A 25,244-nucleotide genomic window follows, 5' to 3' on the forward strand; every position below is an offset into this window, starting at 1 on the left:
GGGGCGAATCCAACCATATGTTTTCAATGTAACAGTGTGCTAATAAGCTGACTTTTATGAGGAGACTGTTTTGTTCCACTTCCGATTTAGATTTTAAAGATGGAGTTTGATGAATTGGATGACCGACTGTCAGTAAATGGCAAAGAAAAACGTCCTCTACCCCAAAACTCTGTGCATTATGACTAAAGGAAAACACACTACAGTCGGAAGTGTAGCATGCATTTATAACGTTTTTTTTTTGTGTGCAGTGACGCTACTTTAAATGAGTCCAATTCACTATTAAACAGCAACTCCATTTCAAGAAAGACAAGTTAATATGTTTTTATCCCAGGTGGATGCTATGAGGATAAACAAAGACTAAAAAGAGACAAAGACCTTGAGTATAATGAGAATAAATGAATGACAGCTTCTAAAAGTGTCTGAGAGGCATACCCTTTTTGCCCAGTATGCCTACCTTGTGTTTTTTTTTTTTTGCTGACGCAAGTTTTTTTTTAAAGATAAATCGTTTAGGAGGTATCAATCGTTAATTAGGTAGGCAATCCCGCCCAAACCCCCCTGTAAGTTGTACCCTGTTTAAGACCCCATAGACACACTGTTTTAAATAAACTTAAATACTATAGAAATGAAAAGCATCTCATTTCATGACTTTTTCCCTTTTATTTTGACCTTGATAGATATAGTATATGAAATATGAACTTGGATTTACCTTTAAATAACAAGTGATATTTTATGTCACGTCACAGTTGTGTGAAACAAACACATTAGGTATTGTAAACTATCCTTAATTAACATTTGCACAGGTATAAAATAAATTCCATATTTAATATTTTTCTCTGTTATGTAAATGGAAATATAAACATGTAAATACAAGTTTTTGGCATTTCCCTCAGTCTTGGCATGCCAACTTATTAACATGTTGTATTATAAATGTTGGAATAAAAAAATCTATTATTATTTTTCAATTTATTCCATGTTAACAATACAGCGGGGGAAATAAGTATTCAACACGTCACCATTTTTTCTCAGAAAACATGTTTCTAAAGGTGTTGTTGACTTGAAATTTTTTAACAGATGTTGGTAACAACCAAATAAATCCAATTATTAAAAAAAACAATATTCATTTGTTTACAAATTAAGTGTAATAAAATGAAATGACAAAGGAAAAAGTATTGAACACATAAAGAAATGGAGGTGTAGAAAAGCAGTAAAGTCCAGACAGCAGCTGAAATCTCTTAGTAGTTTTTCAGCAAGCCTCTGCCCTTGGTCATTGTAAATTAACATTAGCTGCTTCAGTCAATCTGCATTAACAGGATGATGACGATGAAACCAGAGTGGACATTTCAGCAAGACAATGATCCAAAACACAACCAAGGAAACACTCAAGTGGTTTCAGAAAAAGAAAATCAAGATGTAGAATGGCCCAGCCTGACTTGAATCTAATAGAAAATACTAAATAAAGATCAGATTTGATAGACAACAATCATAGAACTATATATTTTTTTACACTTTGTTGAAGACTGTGAAAATAAAAACTACCTGAGCAATGTATGTGACTTCATTCTCCATATGAGAGACGTCTTTAAGCAGCAATCTCCAAAAAATGACTTTTATATAAAATATTAATTGTATTTGAGTAGTTCAGTACATTATAATTGTGTCATTCCATTGTTATTACACATAACAATTTTTTCAGATTTTATTTTTCTTGTTATGTTCTGTTTGTATTGTTTAAAATTTTACCAAAATCTGATTCAATTCCATGTCAACAGCTCCTTTAGAATATTTCCCCCTGCCAAAAAACATGACAGTGACTACTTTTTCCCCCACTTTATATTGCCCTAGGTAACATTACATTACACTTCATATTTATCTTAATTAATGAAAACTATTTAAAAAGGCACTGTTTGGACTCTTGTTAATAACAAGATTTAATTTCATTTTACTCCACAATTAGCACTGAAAAACGAATTGGTGCAGATTCTGTGTGGGCACAGTTGTGGGTAACACATCATGTGCCTCCCAGTGTCCCCGATGACGTCCGAACATACCCATAAAAAGCAAAGGAGAAAAAAATTAAAAGTCCTACACACCACTAAGAGCCCATGTGCAAATATGTTGACATGTGCTTGACAATTCGATAATGAAATCCCACTGGGAAGCACCATTTGGTCACAGCTTTGATTCTGTCATCGTTCCCGCTCAAACCGCTCTCCTTCATCACCCGTTTTCACATGTTTTAATAAGAGCACGTTTTAATGAGGCGATCTCAGCAAGCATGAGCTGAATCTCTGCAGTCTGCTCGCGCCCTGCCGGCCATTCAGCAGAAAGAGACAGATTGCACGTCACTGTCATAATAGGCCCCTTGGCTATTATTAGTCCGCCTCGAGACGGGCCTCCAGATTTGGAATCGACTAAAAATACGAGAGAAAGTGTGAGACGGTGACCAGTCGCTACTTGAAACATCCAGACACGCGCAAACAAGCACACTATAATCCATAGCTGTCCTTCAGACTCACTCGAGACCATCAAGCCGTAATTAAAGAGAGTCTCCTGCTAACCACTCATTACCTTGTAATTTGCCCTTGTAGAGCATCAATCTAGAGCAGGACGGCCCACTTCCTATATAGATCTGAAAAACGTGCTAAGTGAAATGTCATTCACAGAAGACATCTTAACACACCGAGACAAAAGAGGTCTGGGAAATCAAAGTTCAAGGCAATCTGATTGATTCACTACTAAAAGCAAGACTGTCATGATTGTCCTCAAAAGAATTCCTCATCCCCCTCATGTCCTTGAGAATGACAGGAACGACCATCATGAGAAATCACTTTTATTTGACAGACTGACTGAATTCTCGTGTACTTCTTCTGTGGCAAAGACAGTGCGTGTTTGCTTCGCTTTAAGCCTCAAAGAGAGTAACTGATTACATTTTTTGTCCCTTGTAGAATACAATGATCAGCTTCTAAATCCTCATCTTGCGGTCTTCGCTTTCCCTGAATTCAATTTCATACAGCACTGAGTCCCCTGCAAATGATGTGAAGATCAGTCATCTAGTCGCTGAGGCGGCGCAGGGCGTATTCGAGCAGGACTTTTTGCCATTAAAAGTGTGACGCATTTGTAAGCATCAATTTCAACTTTCGTGCTGAACAAGAAATAAAAGAGAGGTGCAGCAATGAGTTTCACATTTTAGAAAGGACATTCAAGTTGGTTACAAGCCGAGGATTTAGTCAAGAACTTTCTGTTGCACTGGGTAGTTATAGGAACTCATTCAGAGAAGCTAACAACCAAGCCTATTCCCCTGAGAAGTAATTTTCCCATGTACCACTTTCCTGGCTGCATTTGCAAAAGAAACTCTGAGGTAAGTTATTTTGGAAAATGCTAATGTTAGCCTGTTAGCACTTAAAGACATTCCACCCTGCAAATGGCCATCCATTCGGCCATACCTTCTGAAAGAATGATTGCGCACTAGGAGTGTTATGGATCCCCATTGATACGTGATTCGTACAGATCACAACACATGGTTCGGAACACACATGACCCACAAATTAATAAAAAAAATGTTAAAAGTATATTAATCCTAAATTTGTAATGATCAGAGAGAGAGAGAGGTCGCCTCTTACATCATTTAAATCACATGTATGAAAGCATTTAGGCTTTCCTGTAAAATATGATAATAATGATGGAAGAAGTAGATGTGGTGGGTTTCTTAGGTTATTAAAGGTGTTTTCTGTCACTACTTGTTTAGCTTCATTAATGCATTCAGTGTAAGCTGCATAAATAATCATTAAAAGATTAGGATCTAAACACCCACGCAACATAAATTATAAATGATGGCGATTTGCATTCATTTATTAATCCTTCGAATCACTGCATTCAATCTGTGTTTGAAAAATGCAAAAAAAAAAAGAGATTCTTTAGTCTTTTGAGTTAGTTATAAAGTTACAAATAGTCAAATAGAACAGAAGTACTTTTTATAACATAAGTTTATAATTTAGATAAAAAACACTGATGCTTATGTATTAAAATCACCATCATATGCTTAAAAATGTAAAGTTGTAGGCAGCAATTACATTACCCTATTATTAACAACAGCCCTTAAAAATATGCCACTGAATAATTCTTAAAAAATGACCCATCTAGCAATGAAACAAAGTATCTTAAGTAAATAAATAAATCATTTATTGAAAATGAGACAAAAAATTAATATGAATTGTACAAATTATAATGTTAGATTTCTACATTTAGCGTTATCAGCAACAGTAGTGGTAACAGTGAATTATTTACAGAGCTAAATATTTCACAATTTATTTTTATTGATTATTGATTTATTGATGCCAATTATTTCTTCATTTTTTTTTTAATAAAATTACAGAGCTCTGTTTATTAAAACCAAAAGTGTCTTGCAGTGTTTTTGTAATAAATAGAAAGCAAATTACATTTATCTCCTTCCTTTTTTCGTGGAGCTGAAAAATAGCCTGATCCATCACTAAAAAACCATAATGTTATCCGAACCATGAGACTTGTGATCAGTTACACCACTAATGCGCACTAGACAACATCACTACTATACATCATTAACTTTTCAATAGACAGAACACATTTGGACTGGAAGAACTTGTTGGTCCTACACCTTCCACAGCATATTTAAAAAAAAACATATAAATACATTTGGACTGTTTAATTACATTTTACAAAATTAGAAAACTGGAAAACGGAAGACTGGAACAACATAGAAAAAACACAAAAGCATTCATTCTGGTTGCTCAAAGGGCAGTCCATTGAGGCCAGTCTTTATAAAGGCATACAAGCAGATGATAAGGGATTGTTTTTAATCACTGGTGTATACAGTTTGGTTGAAACAATGCAATTGATTATATACTCAACTCCTTGTCAGCACAATATTCTTGTCACTGACACATCCCATTCCCAAACATTTAACTGATTAAAAACAGTTAAATGTTTCATGTGGAAATGCTGTGCAATTCTGAGTATGTCACCAATAGGTGTGTTGTCATGGCATCTATTTATTGGAGCTTTCTGGTGATTTTAAGTGTTTTTTAAATTAATAATTGCTAAAGTTCATACACAACATACAAATGACAAACAAAACACAATTGTACAAGCCAAAGAGCAGGTACTTCCACAGAGAACCGTGAAAAAATTTCCATGGTGGAAAAGCCCTTATTGTGGTTGGTGAAAAATTACAAAAGAATCAACAACCAGGGCGCAGACCACAAGAAATCATGAATTATTTCCATTTTATTTATTATCTGAGTCTGAACAATGTTTTATTTTGAGAATAATCTTTTGTTTTAAAAAATGATCGTCATCTCTCGCTTACATCTCAGTCACTTGAGCGCATCAATTTAGCCCACAAGCAGCAAAACGAGTAAGAAATAGATGTCTTTGGAAAGTTTTTTTGCAAAGGGTAAAAGGCCCAGTGAAGGACCCGCGAACTGCCCAGGTATAGATCCTCAACCCATTTGTCAACAATTCAGGTGAATTCACCATGTCTGTGCAAGAAAATCAACTTCTGTAGATCGCAAATGATGGCCTTTTAGGGGCTGTTCATGCATCGTGTCTTTTATAGAGTTCACGCAAGTTTGTTATTTCCAATTAAGGTGCGCAGCTTGCACGTATCTTTTTCCAGCTGCACGCAAGCGCACCGTGAGTCACATGACAAGAATTGACCAATCCGCTTCAGCTTGTATGGTAAATTCAGTAGACTAATTATGTCAGACTAACACAGAACACCCAAAACAGCAACAGCAAAACCGCAGTGCTTTTGCTTGTAATTTTCTCCATAAAATAAAACTTGTATCAGAGTTACAGCAATGTTTTGTTGGCTTCTCATCCACTGAGAAAACGATTTATGGTCGCCTAACAACATACGAAACACTGAACCTACCCACTTTGCCCCCACCGACTGCGGCAAAAAAAACCCTAACCGGTCTATGGTGAAGAAAAGGTCGGGAACCATTGCTTAAATGGATCCATTTATAAATCCTTGCCCCAATTTACACCTCATATTACAATTATTTTGTTTGTTGATTCAATTCTAAAAAGCCTAAATACAGGCGTAAATAGTTCTAAATACTTTGAGCTTGCCCTATTTAAAACCACAGGTTAAAAATGCATTCAACCACATAAATGAAGTAACTGTTCATGAGGTCAAATGCATTTTTAATAGCCACTAAAAACATCTTACAGACCAATTTCTTAAAGGCTACAGGGCATGTTGTTGAAATGCTAGCCAGTAGGGGTGTCAAAATTAATTGTTTCTTCAGTGCAACACAATGCAGACGCAGACAACTCAGTATCGGTTCAGTAATAATCATTACCAGTTATTATATATTGACGTCATTTATCTCATATGCGCTATGTCTTACTATGGCGAGGGAGGCGAGGGCATGTATATACAACGCTTCAACTACTTAAAAACGCAGAAGCTAAGCACAATTTCACTGCGTGTGTGTTTGCTGGACAGTCTTTTACTGAGACTTAAAGCAGAAGCCCCTATTTCACTGCGATTGAGAAAATGAAAGTAAACACCATTTCTCTTTCTCTCTCTCTCACAGTTGCCCATTTGACCTGCTGGCGTAAATTTTCCTCTCCTCTCGGCTGTTACAGCGATACTTCTAGATACAGACACAAGCGCATGTCTGCAGAGTTTTCTCAACTGCGTCTATCATGGATCAGCTGTGAACGCTGCTGCCGTTTATCAGTGTCACTCATCTGTTAAGTGCGCCAGCGCGCAAGAGCCAATCGCAGCCCTTTCTGTTGAGCGCGTGACCAATCAAAGGGGTGTGAGAACTTGGTAAACAAGGATCAGAAATCGAACGGGATAATTGTATTTGTTTATTTGCTATAAATGCTCATGTTGTTTAAAGGTACAGTTTATATATGTTACTGTTTGTATTAAAGGACAACATCATTTTACAAATAATATATAAACAGGAATATATTTTTTATATTTTAATACAAGAATTGCTGTGCTGGGAACAAAATATAAAACTGTGTATGGAAAGCATTGTCAATGCACCGAGATATCGAATTGAACCAAATCGATGGCATGATAATCGTAACTTAACCAAACTGTGAGACCAGTGTAGTTTCACAGCTCTAGCCAGATAGGATTGACAGTTTAGAGTCTGAAATTTAAGTTTGGTTGGAGGCTCAGTGGTCTCTTTCAATTCCAGAATCTAACAAACCCACAGCACCATAGCATTGCAACAATCAGAGCAGAAATGAAAGTGCCCTCTTATTTTTTTGTCATGTCCTTTTATGTTCATATACATCAATTATACAAGCTATATTAGATAGAAAGATCAGAAAAAAACTCATCTAAAACACCAGCACATAGCCTTTTCTCTATCAAGAAAACATACAAGCGGTTCAAAGTGGAACAAAGAGATGCACTAACAAATGAGTGTAAATGTAAATATGATGGTAAAATGAAATAATTAGTAAGAATCACTCAATAAACGATAAATCATTTGGATATTTTCTAATTTAGATGGTTCTTCTCAACCCTAGTAGTCCAAAAATATGCCATATCATCATGAATGTTTCTTTTATGAGATAACCCCATGTCAACACGGGTACCAACTGTCTGTCTGCCTCTCATGAGAGAGAGACGCTCTGGCCCCAGCACATCGCTAAAGAGATTAGCATAACTCCATGGTCTTCTTTGGAGACAACGGCCTTTAATCCCCGCTGATCTGATTGGATTAACACACTAAGGCTGTCCCGGCTCGCAGGGACGTGGCTGGATGCTGTGCTATCATGCAGTGTGCGGCCACTGACACAACTGACGTCCTGAGGTTTAGGTGCATTCCCTGACCAACTGACCTTAATACTGAGCTACACACAAACACCTAAGCCTTTGAACTTTACAAGCTCTAAAGCCACATTATTGTGCAATGTCCAATCAATGCGCAAAAACGTGTACTTTTAGACTTATACAAAACAAAATGTTGAGATTTGCTGTGTTTTGATTAACAGGTCCAATAACAAAATACTAGAGATGTAATAACTTCAGATTGATACCCTAAAGGCTGACTGACTGTTTTATAAAGCAAGGCAATGTACAGTCAGTGTCCGGCATCTAAAAAAAATTATTTATTCCATGTCATCTTAAAGACTATAGAATACACAAGACATGTCACTTATAAAGTTTTGAATGGGAAAATGTGTAATGGTCAATATGGCAATATAAACCATGCCTACTAGTACAGGAGCCAGTCACTGATCACTACAGACTGACATTTCTCCAAGGGGAAAAGCTTGAACTAGACGCGTGCTTTTATGACAGTTTGGTAGTCAACAAACGCATTGGAATCTCAGTTAATACTTGCTTCACAGATATGAGAAATGCATTCAAATAAAGCTTGGAATCAGCTACACTTGAAAATAAAAGTTTTTTGGTTTTGTAATCTGTATGAAACAAATGCGAGGTACAGTCCATCCTGTCAAATGTACATCACATGACAGCAACTACTCAAACACCCCACAAACTTGTAAACAAAGTTTCGCTTTCATTTCTGGAGAAGATTCCCCATCAAGACCAAGTTGTGAATTACTTCAGAAGACCAGTGCGATCTGATGAAGCATTATTCAGAGGATGATAATGTGTAACACGGCAATAAAGAAGGTTGGTGTCGTGATCTTGTTCCTTTCGAGTGCACATGCTCGTTAACTAATTTGTTAATTCGCTAACATGCACGTTAACTTGGGCACTCTGGAAAAAATTGCAGATTTTGTTTGATTTTAACATTTAGAAACTAAACTTATGAGACAGACAATGTTATATTTAATAGGTGGTTCCAAATATGCAATGTAATCATAAGTTTGGCAAACAGTTTTGGAGAACATGATGTTTCCCTACTCAGACAGAATTCCTGAGCATACTGCCCGAGAGGTGTTTTAAATACGGCTGCCGAGTGAAATGACTTGCCTTAAAGGGACTTTGATTATCTTGTCTTGTTAAGAGACTTTTTTGTGAATACATTTTGAAATTTGAGAGGTTAATTAATTTGCTCTTCAGTGTTTGGACACAGTAGTGATTATTCGACCACACTGAACTGAGCTAAACTAAGCTGAACTTAAACACTGAAAACTGAACTACACTGTTTCAATTCACTATGATCTTCTGTATGAAGCTGCTTTGACACAATCTACATTGTAAAAGTGCTATAGAAATAAAGGTGAATTGAATTGAACCCTTATAAGTGCTCATTGTCAGAGCTGTAAACGATGGCTTTCTACTTTGTTTTTAGGTTGATCATTAAAAAATCTGATACACACATCTTTCAGATATTCTGGAGATTTTAACCAATTTGTGTGTCTTTACAACAGAAATTGCCATTTTTTTCTGATTGAAATGCACTAACAAAATCTGATTTTAATAAGATTTAAACTGTATTCAGACAAAAATAAAAATGAGTTAAAGAAAAAAAATAAACAAAAAATGTTGCTGCCCGCCATCTTAAAAAAAAGTTTATTATTGGGTATATAACAGGGTTGTCACAATACTGGAATTCGATCCGAGTCGGTACTGAAATTTAAAAAATGTCTATTTCCCGCAAACATTTGAGCGCTGTGTCCCTGTATCTGTGGTTACACGTAGTAAACAGTAGTAATTTTTGTGAACTGAGGATCATCACGGCCAATCGCAGTCATTTTCTGTTAAGCACGTGAACACAATGGCAAATCAACTGTTTTAAAACAGCGCTCAAATGTTCACGGGACATGAAAGTTTTTAAAATTTTAGTACCGATTGGTATCGAATTACAGTATCATGACAACCCTAATGGTAGATATGTGGTTATATCTTCAGATCTTCTCACAATGATATGCAATAATTATTGTGAAGTACACAAAAACGTATGACTAAAAGTCCAAACACATATAATTATTCAAGAAAATCAAAAACCATATTACAATTATTTATTTGAATTCTAATAAATCATCTGTCAAATAATCTTGACGGCTTTAGTTTAATGTAGAATTATTCTATTAAGAACGGTTTATTAAAGAGTTCTTTTAAGACCAAAAATTTATCTTGTACATCACTCCAAAACCCCTTTTCAAAACTTTGACCTGAACAAGAGCAAACCTATTTATTCCACTTCATTGGACGAATTATTACCTATTAACTTCAAATTGTACATAAAATCAAACCGTTTGGGGGCTACAAAAAAAAAGCAACATCCACGAAGCAACGGTGCGGTAATGTTATAGCAGAGAAAGCTAAAATGCCATGCAAATGCTCCTATTTCCACAGAGCTTGTTCTGTTTCTGTATTTTGGCTTCCAAAGGACACGACACAAAGTGAGAAGTGCAAACAGTTTATTTTAACTATGTTCCAGAGAATTATAAAGAATATATAGCTAGCATTTGACAAAGGAGAGCTTCCAGAATCTCTACCAGTTCAGTGCTGGATTCAGTTAAAACTCCTCCAACTGACAAAGCTTATTTTGTCATTTTTATTTGTTAAAATTGATCTATTACATGCACAGTTTCTAGCGTTAACGGTATGTTGTAGCGAGGACGTAAAGAAGGATGTAAACAACAGGAAATGCTGTTTGGCACCGTTAACAATTCAGCTAGAAATTCATATTTATCAGTCAAATCGCTGTAAACATCCACAATCTTCACCAGCAGTGTCTCCCTATGCTGCCACTTTCCCTGCGTTCTACATTTTAAATAACAACCTTGCAAATATGTGCGATATGTGAACGTTTAATATTACTTGCACATGCTTATTCTGAAAATATGTGAAAGATTTGTCAGATTTTATTTTAGAGAGCAGGCGTGAGGTTCAGCTGTGTGCTGATGTAGCTAACAGCAACTATTTACACAGCGCAAAATCGTATGCTTGTAGGGACGTGACGTGGAGCTGATCCCCGAATCACAGCGCATTATGTTAGTTGACCAATCAGAGCCTATTGAGGGTGGGCCTTTCAAAGGAACTAGGAAATATGACAGTCGTTTTCATGTTAGCGGAGTAAGATACATAAAAAAAGAATGTTGTTTTCTACAAATGAAGCATGAGCACACACTGCTTTGCATCTTATAAACACAACCAAAGACTTAAAAATACACTGTGGACCACCCCTTAAAAAGTGGTTTTGATTTGGGTTTTCTGTGTAAAATCAGACTAATAACAAAACAACAGTGGTACCATATCTTAAAGAAAAAAAAATCTCCAAAAGAATGAGTGAGGTTGAACAGAAAAGTCCTCCAATTACCTCCAAAGTGTGTCTGAGTGGCTCTCAGTGAACCGTGAGGCATCACAGCCTGACAACATCTGATTCAATTTAGCGACGAACCTCCTGTTTCTCACCGCCGCCACAGACCACTGCTCATCCAGAGCTCATCCAGTTTCATGCCTGCTACAGGAAATCCATGCCTTTAAGAGCTCCAGACTTCTGCATTAAACCCACACGCCAGGTAACCTCAATTTATATACTTTTCCCCCAGAGTGCCGTCAATTTACTAAGCAAGCAATACAACAAAAGATGCTTATTATAGCGCAGTTTCACATTAAAAGAGACACTTCAGTCATGCTCCTGGAGAAGCTATAAAGTGAGTGCAAAAACACAGAGAAGTAGATACAGCGAAGAAGGCAATAAGCACAGTGAAAAAAATAGGAGTGGGGTAAAGTCTGAGAGAATTTGGCCCTCATTTGTCTCTGTGGACAGGTAGTTAGTGGCTTTCCGCTGGCCTGTTCCTTCACAGGCTGCTGTCCTGTCTCTCCGGCTCACACTAAATCACATCCTGCAGCCAAGCACCACTATTATTACCAGTCTGTGCACCTTTTTTTAAGATTACACCAGTGCGGCAACAAGGATTCACCCATTGAGTCTCCATTCATGACCTTTGATTGGTTTCTTGACCCCTGCTTGCCATTGCCTATTGTTTTACATTTTTAGCAGGTTCTCTTTAGCAGTTACCTTACTGAAATACAAACAACTACAGATTTTTATGGCCTTTTCTGGACACGTTACAATATTGTTCCATTCCTTTTTGTTAGTTAATGTATTTATAATGAACAATCTGTTTATAGTTATATCATAATTTAACACTTACTAATTACTTATTAAAAGGTGCTTGGTAGAGTCTGTGAAATGGCTGGAGAAAGAGTTTACTACATCAAGTATATACCCTGAAAACGTGTCAGTAAATGCAAACAAAAAGAAATGTATAGATTTCAGCTCTATAAAAGCTAAATGTGTTATAGCTTTGGTATGGAAAAATACCCAAAAGACCTGTTCTTGAACAATAAAAAAAGGAAATGTCTGGTAATATTGCTCTTGATCGACAGTTGAAGTCAGAATTATTAAACCAATAAGTTTGTTTAAAATTTGCTAATTATTTTAAGTACTGTTCGCAGTTACTTATTTTAAATGACTAATTTTAAATAAGCCAATTTAAAATTGATACTCAATCCATATTTGTGAATTAAATAATAATACTGCTTGTAATCTGTTAACTTAGATTTATTAAGTAGATATAGGGTTTTTTTTTTACAGTGTAGTGTACCTACATTGGTTATCAGCAAATGTTATTAATTACTGGTTATTGGTATTTACTAAAATTTCCATATTGGTACATCAATAGTTTTGTTTGGGTTTTTTTGCAATAAAGTGTGAATACTTTGTTTTAATTGCTCTAAAGGTAAACAAAAGTGGACAAACTAAAAATATTTCAACCGCCATATACACTAGTATTTATTTAGCAATTTACACAGTGTAGAAGATCTACAATTGATATGTACACTGACCACTGAAAAACTATCAAGGCAACACACAGTTCCTCCATGTATTACAGCCCCATTTGACACACAAATGTTAATTATTTATACAGTACATCCACAACTATAAGCTTTTTAACAGCTATTTGAGCTCACCAGGGTCACAAAAGTCATTTATTGGGCTCAATGTTTCTCACAGAACGTCACACACATTATGAATAAACCAAAGCAATTCATAATCAACCCCTGCTAGACGCTAGTTTCATAATGTCTGTGGTGGAAAATCAGACAAGATCTGCTGTACTGATTATGAGCATTTATGACCAGAACAAATCCTCTTATATCCGATCAAGCAACAAAGAGACCTTAGCTAGACATAATATCCCTGAACAGTTTCCCAGTGGAGGCCTGAGACCCAAATTTAGCACAAAAGCAACTCTGTCTAAATCTGTCACCATCCCGACTGATCCAGATCCACGACAGCCAGTATTTCATCACACCTCTACTTTGAACTGCACATCAGGCCAGGAGGAAGAAAGGTGTGCTGCTACTTAAGTAACATATAGATTAAGAAATAGCATTACTGCATCAATCTAATTATCCGATAATGGTGAGGTTTATGGATGCCGTCAGGCTTTAAGATGCAGTAATTGTTAAGATAAGCAACTTTTATGACATGCAGACGATGTAAACAGTCTGTTGCCAGGGGCTACAGACAGATTGGGCTTAAAGATGTCAATAGTTGTTTGCTTAGGTGAAAACTAACAAGTTGTGTGGGTGATGGGTTAAGGGCAAAGCAGACTGTGTCTTCTTCAAAATGCTCAGTGCTGCTGAATGCAGTATGAAGTATGAAATATGAATGTAGTGTGCTACTGATATGATTTATGACCATACTTTTCAACATTGGGATGTGAAAATAAGGGATATCTCATTAACCTTTTCTTCACGGTATAACATTTGAGTTTAATATATGAGTGAAAACATTCACTCATAATAAATCTCTCATTTAGGTTTTTTCATTTGATTACATTAAATAACAGAAGTGTCACTTTAAAAATGCACAGATCTATAATGAAAGCATTTGATTGCTTTCCTAACTTTGTATGCTCATTCAAGACAAAATTTATTGTTTAAAAGAAAACCAACCAAGATCGACATGTTTAGATGTTGTTATTATTATTATTATTATTATTATTATTATTATTATTATTATGTCCATTCAAACATGCACCCAAAACCTAAAGTGTCCACTTTAGCTTCGCTTCAAACCAGGTGTACAGAATCCGCTTGGAAAACAGCATCTATTTATTAATATGGAGCATGTCTGACAGTCACACACCACTATATGAACTGACTGTTTTCAGGATTACATAGGAGAGGTGACGACACCTGTAATGGAAAGGAATCCCACCGTTTATATATTTACTTCAAAGTGTTTTTATGCCCAAGTAAAATAAAAGCACAGAACAGATTTACATTTACGAGCAAAAGGCATTCCCTGGTTGTTCCGCTGTATGGGTTGCGTATAGGGAGGATTGGTTCCTTAATGTTCATCCTTCATAGAAAGATTAAAAAATGAGAGAAATACGGGAAAATACCTTTACCGGATGATAGCGAGATAGAATTGTAAAACACAGGAGAATCCCAAGAAAAACGGGATGCCTGACAGGTATGTTTATAACCCAAAAGTTTTGGATTAATAACTGCTATTGAAATTTGATCAGACTTAAGCAATATAAATAGTTTTTAAATGTCATTGAATTAAGGGGATGTTCGCTCTTCGATATCGCTCTTGGCATGTAAGTATGGCTTAGTAATAAATGTAATTCCTGCACGTCGCCGGCCAAACACTAACTAACTGGCGAATGACATGAACTAGTCTGCTGTTCGCAATTTCAGGAGGCGTGGCTTTGAATCACAGTCCCTCCCCACCGTCCAAAGATAATATGCTAAGCAGTTATCATTTTGGCAGATCACCTACAGCACCTTTAGGTTAATTTCAAGCCCTGCATTAGACAAATAATGTTTATTCATAGTTCTATCATTTATTTACAGTGTAAAAATTATGTATGTTTAAATGTCTAAAAATGTACTTATTTTTAAGCACAAAGAGAGAAATGGACTATTGTTTGTTTTTAATATTATTTTGTGCTGTATTATGTGGTTACTCAACAGCAATAAATACCACTTTAAAATATAAGGAATTTTCATGTGATTTTCCAAGCTATAGTGTTTTAAAATCAATGAATGCATAACACTTGGGATAACCGTAAAACCGTGATTATTTCTCAGATTATAATCGTACAACCAAAATCTTTAATCAATGCATTCCCATTTGTGCAGCAAGAGTTTCCTAGAAATAGGTTGACTCAAGCATTTACTGTATTTTGTTTACACTCCTGCCTATAAACTAAACATATATTGCCATTAAGTCACAGTTCACAAAAAAAAAAATCAAGATTTTGCTGTTACACAAAGAGTATAATTTTTTTTTAATGCTCTTTGAACCCTTTAGACTGACCCATGTCAGCTTAGACATGATATTTGAATCATTTTTGCACAACTTTGTCCACACAATGTCAACAATCAACCAGATCATTGCTTGTGGTACCAGGTTTGTGGCTATTATTTGAATTTTCTGTAGTAATTATTTACCCACAGCTGAGTTTGCTTAAATGCTTTAAACACTGCACAGAGCTGTTCTGCCAACGAACTTGTACTTTCACATTATGCATTACTAACACAATAAGATACACAAGGTTTGTATACAAACAGTCACAAAGGCGATTCAAATGAGTCAGCATAAAGGTAAACCTGTCATTTATAAATAACAGCTCGTCATGCAATCTAATGCTGTAACATTATTCAGCAGTGTACAGACCCTAACCAAACTATCACTTACAATATTTTCCTCAACTGCAACTAACCTTACTCTATTTCTGGTCGGGAGTCAAATTGCTTTCAGTCTCTCTTTGGCAAATATGTGTGTGTCATTGAGACATCACCCAGGGGAAGCACAGATAATGAGTCTTTACTGTGGAGTTTATGGTGATCTTAACGAGCTGCTGCCCCCATCATAAAAACTATTAGAGAAGGACACTCAGTTGCTAGAACAATCAATAGTCAGGCACCTACTAGAGATGAATGATTGAAAACTGTGTTGATCGAGTTGAAAAAATTACTGTAAGAAAGAATTACTTATTTTCATGAGAAGTTACTTAGGATTGATCCAACACTGGATTTTCACTGATGCAGTTTATATGTAAATCTGGTTAATACAAACAAACTAATAATATCCAAAATCAAACAATAAGTGCTCAGGGGTAGGGTAAATAATGTGTAGGTGCTCTTCAGGTAAGGGATTCATCAGAATAAACAGCAAAAATTTGTCCAAGGCACTCAAAAAATGAATAAAATATTTTAAAAAATATTATTAATAAAGGTTCTTTTTAATATTTTTTCCGCATTTTTCAAGTGCCTTGGACTGATTTTTGCAGCTTGAACTAATAATGTGTTTAACATTTTTGTCAATAAACGACTAATAAAAACTCTACACTATATTCTATAGATTGACATTTTAAATATGTTTAAGTATGGTATGCTTTTTTTAAATGGTGTAGAATGGTTTAGTATCTATAAACTCTCTTAGATAGCTGGAAATATAGTTCTAAAACTTTCATTAATTTTAGGTAAATGTTCATTTTAACAAAGTTAAACATTACAAATGCATCAGTTATTATTATTCAATGTACTGAGCTAACACTTAATGGCTGCATTTTATTAATTAGCACTAAGCTAAAGCACCGAACTGCTTAATAATAGTTAATGCATTAACATGTGCTACCAAAAAATACAGAAATAATATTTACATTTTTATTTAGTTCTTTAAACATTTCTCATATAAATCACAACTAGGGCTGGGCAATTAATCTAATAACTTGACATTCAGAACCTACAATTGATCTAATTTTTCCAGGTCCATTTTTTCAGTTACTTTCTCTACTGCGTGTGGAGTCATGTGACCCCGCTCTGTTAGGCTACTTAATGGTTCTGCAATGAACATATGGGTATGGTTTGGCACAGCCTTCATGTGGTCGCATATCCATGCACCTCTCAAATAATATAGCTATACGTCGAAAATTTAGCACTACATTGACGATGATTGGAAACTGTACAGAGAGGGCATATTTTTCATTGGAATAATACTATTGTTTACATTAAAATATTTGCTTACAGGAGATTCAAGAAATGCACCATTTAAATGATTATTTACAGGATATACACAAGCTATTTTATTTAGAAGAGATACTGCTTATTTTCTACTTTTAATATAAATTTTTTTATATATATATTTAATTTTGTTTCCAAAATTGCAAGTTAATTATTTTCACTTTTTATAGGAAAAACGTGGCTGTTGGTTTCAGGCAATTTCAGTTGTTTAACGTTGATGTTCAATAAATGATCATAGATAGTAGATAGTGTGTGTTTCCTTCAGTTATTTTAAAATCAAGTAATGCACCCTTCATTCAAAAATCTCTCACTTGTATGAGCATAATTACTGTACAAAACTTGTTAAATAAATAAATAAAATAATGGTTTATTAATCCTGATCAAGTTAAAAGTGGTGAAATTTTTGGAAAAAAAAGTTTTTCTTAACAATGACTTTAAATAGCAGCGACAGTAATTGAACAAAAAAAAAAAGAAATGAGGAAATAAGCATGAACAATTAAATGAATATACAAAACTATTTTAACAATAACAGATTAATTAAAACTGACAACTGTATAATACCACATATATACAGGAATCAGAGAGTGAAATTCAAGACCTTTTAAGACCTTTATAAAACTCTTTCCATACATTTTAAGACTTTATAACCACTTTACGTTTCAACCGAAAACACTGGTGAGATTTTAACTTACAGTATTTACTAAATATTAATGTAAGAAACTTATCCAAAAGTAAAACGTCATTTAAATACTGAATAAACATCACAGGATTTTATTGATTTCATAAACTACACAACATCCTGATATTCACAGACTTAATTTAACTTTACCATACAACCATACATTGCATAATCAAAAATGATATAAAATTGAATACCTTGCAAAATAGCATTTAAGATACAATGATACATTTGAACAAACACAAATTAATTTTAATTACTGCCTAATAACATGCATATAATACTAACTTAACATTTATTCCAATCAAAATATCTATTTTTAGCATGTAAATATATATATTTTCAGACTATTTTAGCAAAACTTTTAGATTTTACCCTCAACAACTTCTCCCGCAGGGTCACTCATAACTAGCAAACGGTGCAGAACGGAGCACTTTGTAGTCACTGAACACATGGTGATTCCATCTTGAAAACACGTCAACAGCAGGGGAGTGTGAACGGAGCTCTGCGTATTTAAGTGCATCCCTGTCTGACGGTGTGGGCCCATTGAGGTCAGCCAGTAAAGACTGATAGCTCACTTGGTAGTGCGAGTCACTTAGGCCTGAGCGCCAAGGCATGTCCGATGCACTTGTGCCAGCGGGATACCTATTAGGCTAGCTGGACCAGCTTTTAAACCCGCTTTCTGAGTGATTAGACATAACCATCCATGCAATTTCCAGTTCTCATCAAGCTTGCATGTAGCTGGCAAAAAGTGGGAGTTCATACCTGTGAATCTGAAAACATCTGCGCTGAAAAAAGTGCACATTTTACAACACCATTATGTCAATTAGAGGTTTAAGAGGTTAACTGGTCATTTGCTAATACGTATACTGGAATGCTGCTAAGCCATTCGGCAAAATTCCCCAGGCAGAGTCAGAAAACTCCTAGAAACGCACCTGGGAAAGTGAAAGGTAAAGGCAAGTTCTAGGATGTCTTTTTGCACTTTGTAACTCTGAAACATGAGTCACAGTGTCCATTATCACATTTAGCGCCGGCGTTTTTCAAACGCTGAGAGAAAGTCATGAAAGAAGCCTTTAACTTGTCCGGAACGGCAAAGATATCAGCATGTTATTTCAGCTCTCCCTGCAGGCCTGCTAAAACACACCCTGCTGTGCGTCTGACTAGTTATCTGGTTACACAGCTGGAGAGCTTCCTTGTGTATAAACAGAAACTGCTTTGGTTTTCTGCTCGTTGAGACAATAAACACGATCGAGCCACTTCATTTCGCGGTCAACTTGGAGAAATGACGTATGCGATAGAAATAGGGGTGATGTAGTTTAGTGGTTAGAAGTTATGAAAGGTTGTAGGTTCAAGCGCTGCATGAAGCAAAACCAGAGTTTTCACTAAATCACCATGCATGGTCGCTACAGTCAGATGTGGTAAGAGAACGCTCCGATTGTTATTTTGCACCAACTATGACATCATAGGGTTCATTTTTGGGTTCTAACCTGAAGCCACTAAGACATTAACTTCAGGGGAATTGAATAGTGTGGCGATCGTACTGTGAGGTATACTAATCCATAAACATCATCATTCCTTAGAAACCCATATCGCTGACATAAGCTGTTCTACTTCACAGGATAAAACTATGGATGAACCAATGTGGACATTTATGTTGTTTATGTTATCAGTAACTCATCTTGTTTTCTCTTTATAACAAACTCTTGTAATGTAAGCATCTGCTGTGTGTGTAATGTGTCGTGTTGCATGGAAGGCACTGATCAAAACCCCCTTATCGTAGCAGCAGTGGAAAACCCATAATTTCATTATTAGATTATGATGTATTTTCATATTGAACTGATACTGATAACTTTTAAAAACAATAGATTTGTTCATCCGGTCACACATTGTCAATTATGAATCTGTGCTATAACTTACATCAAACAGATTGTGACAAAAACAGGCTGACATTGTGTGGTGTGACCAAGGGCTTAGATTTGCTCTTGACATTGGTGGGGACATACATCATTAGAGCTGCACTGAACAGCACAAATTCTGTTTCGCACTTTTAAAAATATAAATAAAGTACTTAATAATATAAAATAAACACTCAACAATACAAATAACAACCACGGTACATGCTGCAAAAGTCAATATACAAGATTGTACTGCAGTCAGGCTTTGAGAAGGTATGGATCTAGGGAAATTTAGTGCAATTTAACTGTTTTATCTTGATTATAGCTTATCATGATCATGGAGGCCAAAATCAAATGTGAATTTCGATTAATTTCACAGCCTTGGTTAATAGTATTACAGTGAACTCGGAGTGAACTTGACTTTTTGCATGTGTAGGTTACTAAGGGGTGACGGAACATTATTATATTATTTTGAAGTCGATTCAATTATTGGTAGGGACATTTCAGTAATAGGTGGATATTGGTGGGGACATGTCCCCTCCGTCCATGCCAATTCTACACCCATGGGTCTGACCACAACATTAAGGACAACTGACAGATCAGTCGGCAGACCAGTCTTGCATGTTTTCGTCCAGTTAACTGATGAAACTATTTAAAATAAATGCCTAAAAGTATATAGTTTAAAAATATAAATATTAGCCAACCTGACTGAACCCAGTCATTTTACAATGTACAAATGTTTATTTTTTTTACTAATTAAATTGTGGAAAAATAATAACTTGTAAACACTTAATGTTTGTCTGATAAAGTGAAAATGTGTTGTTTTTCTAAACTTAAAAAATTACTTATATATCATATTCTCAAAATGTAAATTTGTGGAATAATTTAGTTGACTTTTCTTGCATAACTGCTATGAAACTGAAAGGGACCCCCATCCAACCCGAAGCAGGATGGATAGATAGATAGATAGATAGATAGATAGATAGATAGATAGATAGATAGATAGATAGATAGATAGATAGATAGATAGATAGATAGATAGATAGATAAGAAACAACATATCATATGGGGGAAAACAGCTAAATCCTACAATAGCACAAATTCCTTAATGATTCAAATTCTTTTCAAAGGTTGTGTGAGCTTGATTTGTAATTAAAAGTAATAATGAAAGATTTAACTTTAACCGGTTTCTCCGCTAGAACCAATTCAGACAGACTGGAGATTTAACGTAGGCTACTGAGGCGATTTTTTACACACAATAGTTTAAAATTCTAATGTTATCAATATATGCAACAACAAACCCAGTGTGTGAGAGTTTGACACACTCGCCTTAACTCCTCGCGGCGTTGTTTTGAAACCCTCTAGATTTCCAGGCAAACTCGCAGGGTCAAACAAATAAACAAACTCACCTCATTTTTTTCGACTTGCTCTCTCTTTTGTTGAGAACTCCCGGGACGCAGTTGGTAAGCTCGGTCCAGTCCGCGTGTAAGCCGCAGCTCCAGCCGGTGGAGAACCGAGAGAACAGCCAGGTTTCCTTTCGGTTCGGACGGTAGCAAGTACACTTTTTCTGGCCCGGTCTACAATCGCAGGGAAGCTCCAAGCGAACATTTTGGACCAGATGCCTCCCGAAGGTGGTCCCACCGGTTTTTTGGATGTGAAGAAACACAATCACGTCTTCCCCCTTGATTTCGAAATCAATCTTGCGCTCGAGATCTTTAATAGGGAAGTAGTACTTTTTCACATAGTGCGGATCCGGAGTGGGGAAAATGGTCATATCCTCTTCGCCGAGAAGGTACCCGTGCGGGGAGCCGAAGTTTATCACCCCGGGCGCCACGTACTGGTACAAAATCAGCATGAAGAAGACCGATCCGACCACGATCAATAGAAATTTACTGGTCCTTTCAACCATGTTCCTTTCCGTGTCGTTCATTTGTTATCATTTCTCAGACAACAACAGTCCGCGGTGCTTCTGCGGTGCCTTGCACCCTTCTCGTCTCTCCGTTGACAAATCATCTTAGGTCCACTTAAGAGTTCAGGCTTTTGAGATAGTGTGTGTTTGGACTCATTATATCCACATTTCGACTGCTCCCCCTGTCAAAAATCCAGTTGGAATCTGTTCACGGGACGCTTATTGCGGGTGAAGGCGCTGCAGTTCTCCGAGCTCGAGTTGTCGAGTCTTCTGTGTGAAGCCACCCGTCAGAAAATACCTCCCTTGTCTCGTATAATTATTATACACAGCGACACCCACTTTCCCCCGCACACACATCAAGCTCACACTAGTAACTGTGAAGAAGGGGCTGTGAATACGTTGTTTGTAGTGCACGCCTGCGGTGATTTTTTTGTTTGTTTCCTGGTTGTGGTTTTAGTTTATTTTTGATGCCAGAAATTTGAGTTGTCTCATGGTCCACATAAAAAGCACCAACAATTTCGAGTGAATAAAAAGACTTAAAGAAACTAAAATATATTTTTGGATTGTGTGGTGTTTTTCTGCTTTTAGCAACTATGAATGTACAATTAGATGTATAAGGAATCAATTCAACAGTTATATTATAGATACATCACGTATGTCACGTATATCACGTTTATGCTATTTTTAGTTCATCATTGTTACTTGAGTTTTAGTTCCTGTTGCAATAGTTCATGTTTGGTTGTATGTATCACCCTGTATTTGTCTCTTCGTTGTGTCAGTTATTTTCAATAGAGTCTTCGTGTATTTTGTCTTCTAACGTTCTCGGTGTCTGAATACCTGTCATTTTACATTTTTTTTATTTTACATATATTTTACATATTACATTCTAATTTCCGCCATTGACTTTTATTTGCCATAAAGCTTGTCTGTTTTTAATGCATGTGAAGTAAAAATAAATGTAAACATGTATTAAATGGCTTAGTCTTTTCCTTTATACATATGATTAATATACATTTAAAATTTCCAGATTTGATTGATAAATAAATGCAATAAATAATGAAAATAATGCATTTCCACCAAGCTTCTTCTTATTATTATTTTTTTCACAAGCCAGGTTCTAATAAATAATTACTTGTTTTATAGTGAACTTACAAGGCGATGCGGTGGCGCAGTGGGTAGCACATTCACCTCACAGCAAGATCGCTGGTTTGAGCCTCGGCTGGGTCAGTTGGCGTTTCTGTGTGGAGTTTGCATGGGTTTCCTTTATGTGCTCCGGTTTCCCCCACAAGACCAAAGACGTGGGATAGGTGAATTGTGTATGATAAAAATTGTCCGTCGTGTACAAGTGTGTGTGTGTGTGTGAATGAGTGTGTATAGATGTTTTCCTGTGAAGGGTTGCAGCTGGAAGGACATCCGCTGCGTAAAAAACATTTGCTGGATAAGTTGGCAGTTCATTCCGCTGTAGCGTCTCCAGATTAATGTAGAGACTAACCCGACAAGAAAATGAATGAATGAATGAACTCGCAAGTTAACAAAAATATTTATTTGGCTTCATGCCAGCGCACTGAGAACTAAACTTTTGTACGAGAACCAAAACATCAACCCTGTAGTAATTGAGGAGATTTAAGAGTTGGTGCCGCGAATCCACTCAGAGCTGATAGAGGGCGACACTGAAAGATATGAGGGCTGACAAATGTTGTGAAATTCCTTTATATATATAACAACTGTTGAAAAATGTATAAAATATGTGTGTATTTGTAGTAAACTTGCATGGCAAAATAACTAAAGTTGACATTTCAGTTTAATAAAAGGCTAAAACTTTGACATTGTATGTTACAATTAAATCATACAGTTCTAACATTTAGGCTTTATTTTTTAAAGTCCATCTAAAGCACAGGCAGTGATTGACAGACATTGCTGGTTTGTGACACAGCAAAGCTTTTTAACCTCTGAAGCTTTTGAATTTAAGCCTAAGTGCAAGTAAAGCAATATGTTTAGGTATTACATTTTTCATTTCTGAACACTATGACAATAAGGCTTAAAGTAAGCCTGTTTCATGTTATATGTGGCTGTCGTGACTGTGGGCGAACTCACATAGATCCTGTACAGATTTTGAGTGATGTTCCATTACAATCTGCTTTGCCTTCAATTTTTCCCCGTAGTCATTTAGTCATGTTCCTGCTCCATTTGTCAGTTTAAAATTTCAGTAGGAGGCCTGACCTCAACCCCTTTTAACTCTGACACTAATGATTTTATGAGCTTTAAACACACCTTTAGTGTCGCCTGACTCTACAGTTCAGCTGACTTCCTATCTGTGAAAAATTTCCCCATTTATGTCAGATCGGCTAAAATGAATCTCTTGATCTCGGGTGTATTTGTTGATAATACAGTGGTGAACTTTTCCCTCGTCACTTCAATGAAGCAATCAGCAATGTTTTTCTGTGTGAGAGAGTCCATTAGCCAATAAATGAAATATTTTCTGTGTTAGAGCTATCGCATCACTTTATGCTTTCCAAATCATGCATAAAAGAATATGGAGGGAGGTGAAAGCATATTTTGATTTATCTGTCACTGTTAATACACTGTAAAACCCAAATGTATTAAATAAAATAAATGTTGTTAACTCAAAATATACTTAAAGTTAATTCTACTCATTTAAAAAGAGTTTTAAAGTCAGTGTTGAAGGTAATGAGTTAATTAATAGCTCATTAACAGAGTAAGTTCACAGTACTCGTATATATCCGTTTTTTTAACTCAAATGGTTTGTTGCAATCGGTTTCCTCAAACAGTTTGAGTTGCCTTAACTTATTGGGTTTTCCAGTAGTCAAATTGCTTCGTGTACTCAAATGGATTAAGTTCATAGTACTCATTAGGATTAGTTTTTGAACTTAAATGGTCTGTTGCAATTGGTTTCCTCGAATAGTTTAAGTTATCATAACTTATTGGGTTTTACATTGTAATAATAACAACTATTATTTCCAAACAGGTTTCCTAATACATTATTTAAGAACCATTCATCAATAAATATAGTTTTATAAGATACTATTTAAAAAAAAAAAAGCAGGTACAAATTTTTTATTTTTTAAAAAAGTTTTAGTTTTAGTTCATTATAATTTACAAACACTAAAAATAAAAAAACAAAACAATAAAGGATCTTTTAAAGGATCTTTTAATACAATTACAAATTTTAAATATTTTTTTTTTTTGGACTCCGAATAGGCTTTCCAGATTTAGGTTAAAGGACTCTGCTGAATGCCGGAGATATGAGTGAAGAAGGAGACTTGATGCATGTCCTGTGTTCCTGTTCTAAAATACAGGACTTCTGGGTTAAAGTGCACAGTTACATTCAGAATGTTTCTGGATGCTGCTTTTCATTTTGTAATGAAATATACACACTGCAAATAATTCCCTGTAGATTTTACCGTAAACAGCTGACAGCAGGGTTGCCAGCCAGTTACTGTATTTTTAACAGCAGCAGTGCTGTAATTCAATTTACAGCATTTTGATGGAAACAAAATCAATAAAAAAAGAAAGAATACACTTACCACAGACGTGAATCATTCTCACGCCTTGACCATTGAATATCCTATAATGCCTCGAAAAATTTGAAATTTACAGCAGTATCCTGCATCCTTCAGTTAATCTGTCGCTTTACCGCAGAAATCACAATTTTACAGCAAAATCCTGTATTGTTAGAAAAACAGTCAGCTGCTGTAAAAAATGCTGTAATTTACAGGCATTTGTTACAGTGCAGCTGGGGTGCCAGAAAAAAAG

The 25,244-nt window shown here is 35.8% G+C and overlaps 1 protein-coding gene across 1 annotated transcript in view; it reads right to left on the reverse strand.

The window, feature by feature from the left end:
• hs6st1b (heparan sulfate 6-O-sulfotransferase 1b) overlaps nt 1-21,491 on the reverse strand; it is a 97,744-nt gene extending 76,253 nt beyond the window's left edge. Inside the window, 1 exon segment of the mRNA NM_001080203.1 lies at nt 20,971-21,491. Within this exon segment, the coding sequence (NP_001073672.1) occupies nt 20,971-21,491 (521 nt within the window).
• Nucleotides 21,492-25,244: the final 3,753 nt, after the last annotated feature.

The sequence above is a fragment of the Danio rerio genome, chromosome 24 (assembly GCF_049306965.1).
Source record: "Danio rerio strain Tuebingen ecotype United States chromosome 24, GRCz12tu, whole genome shotgun sequence".
NCBI lineage: Eukaryota > Metazoa > Chordata > Actinopteri > Cypriniformes > Danionidae > Danio > Danio rerio.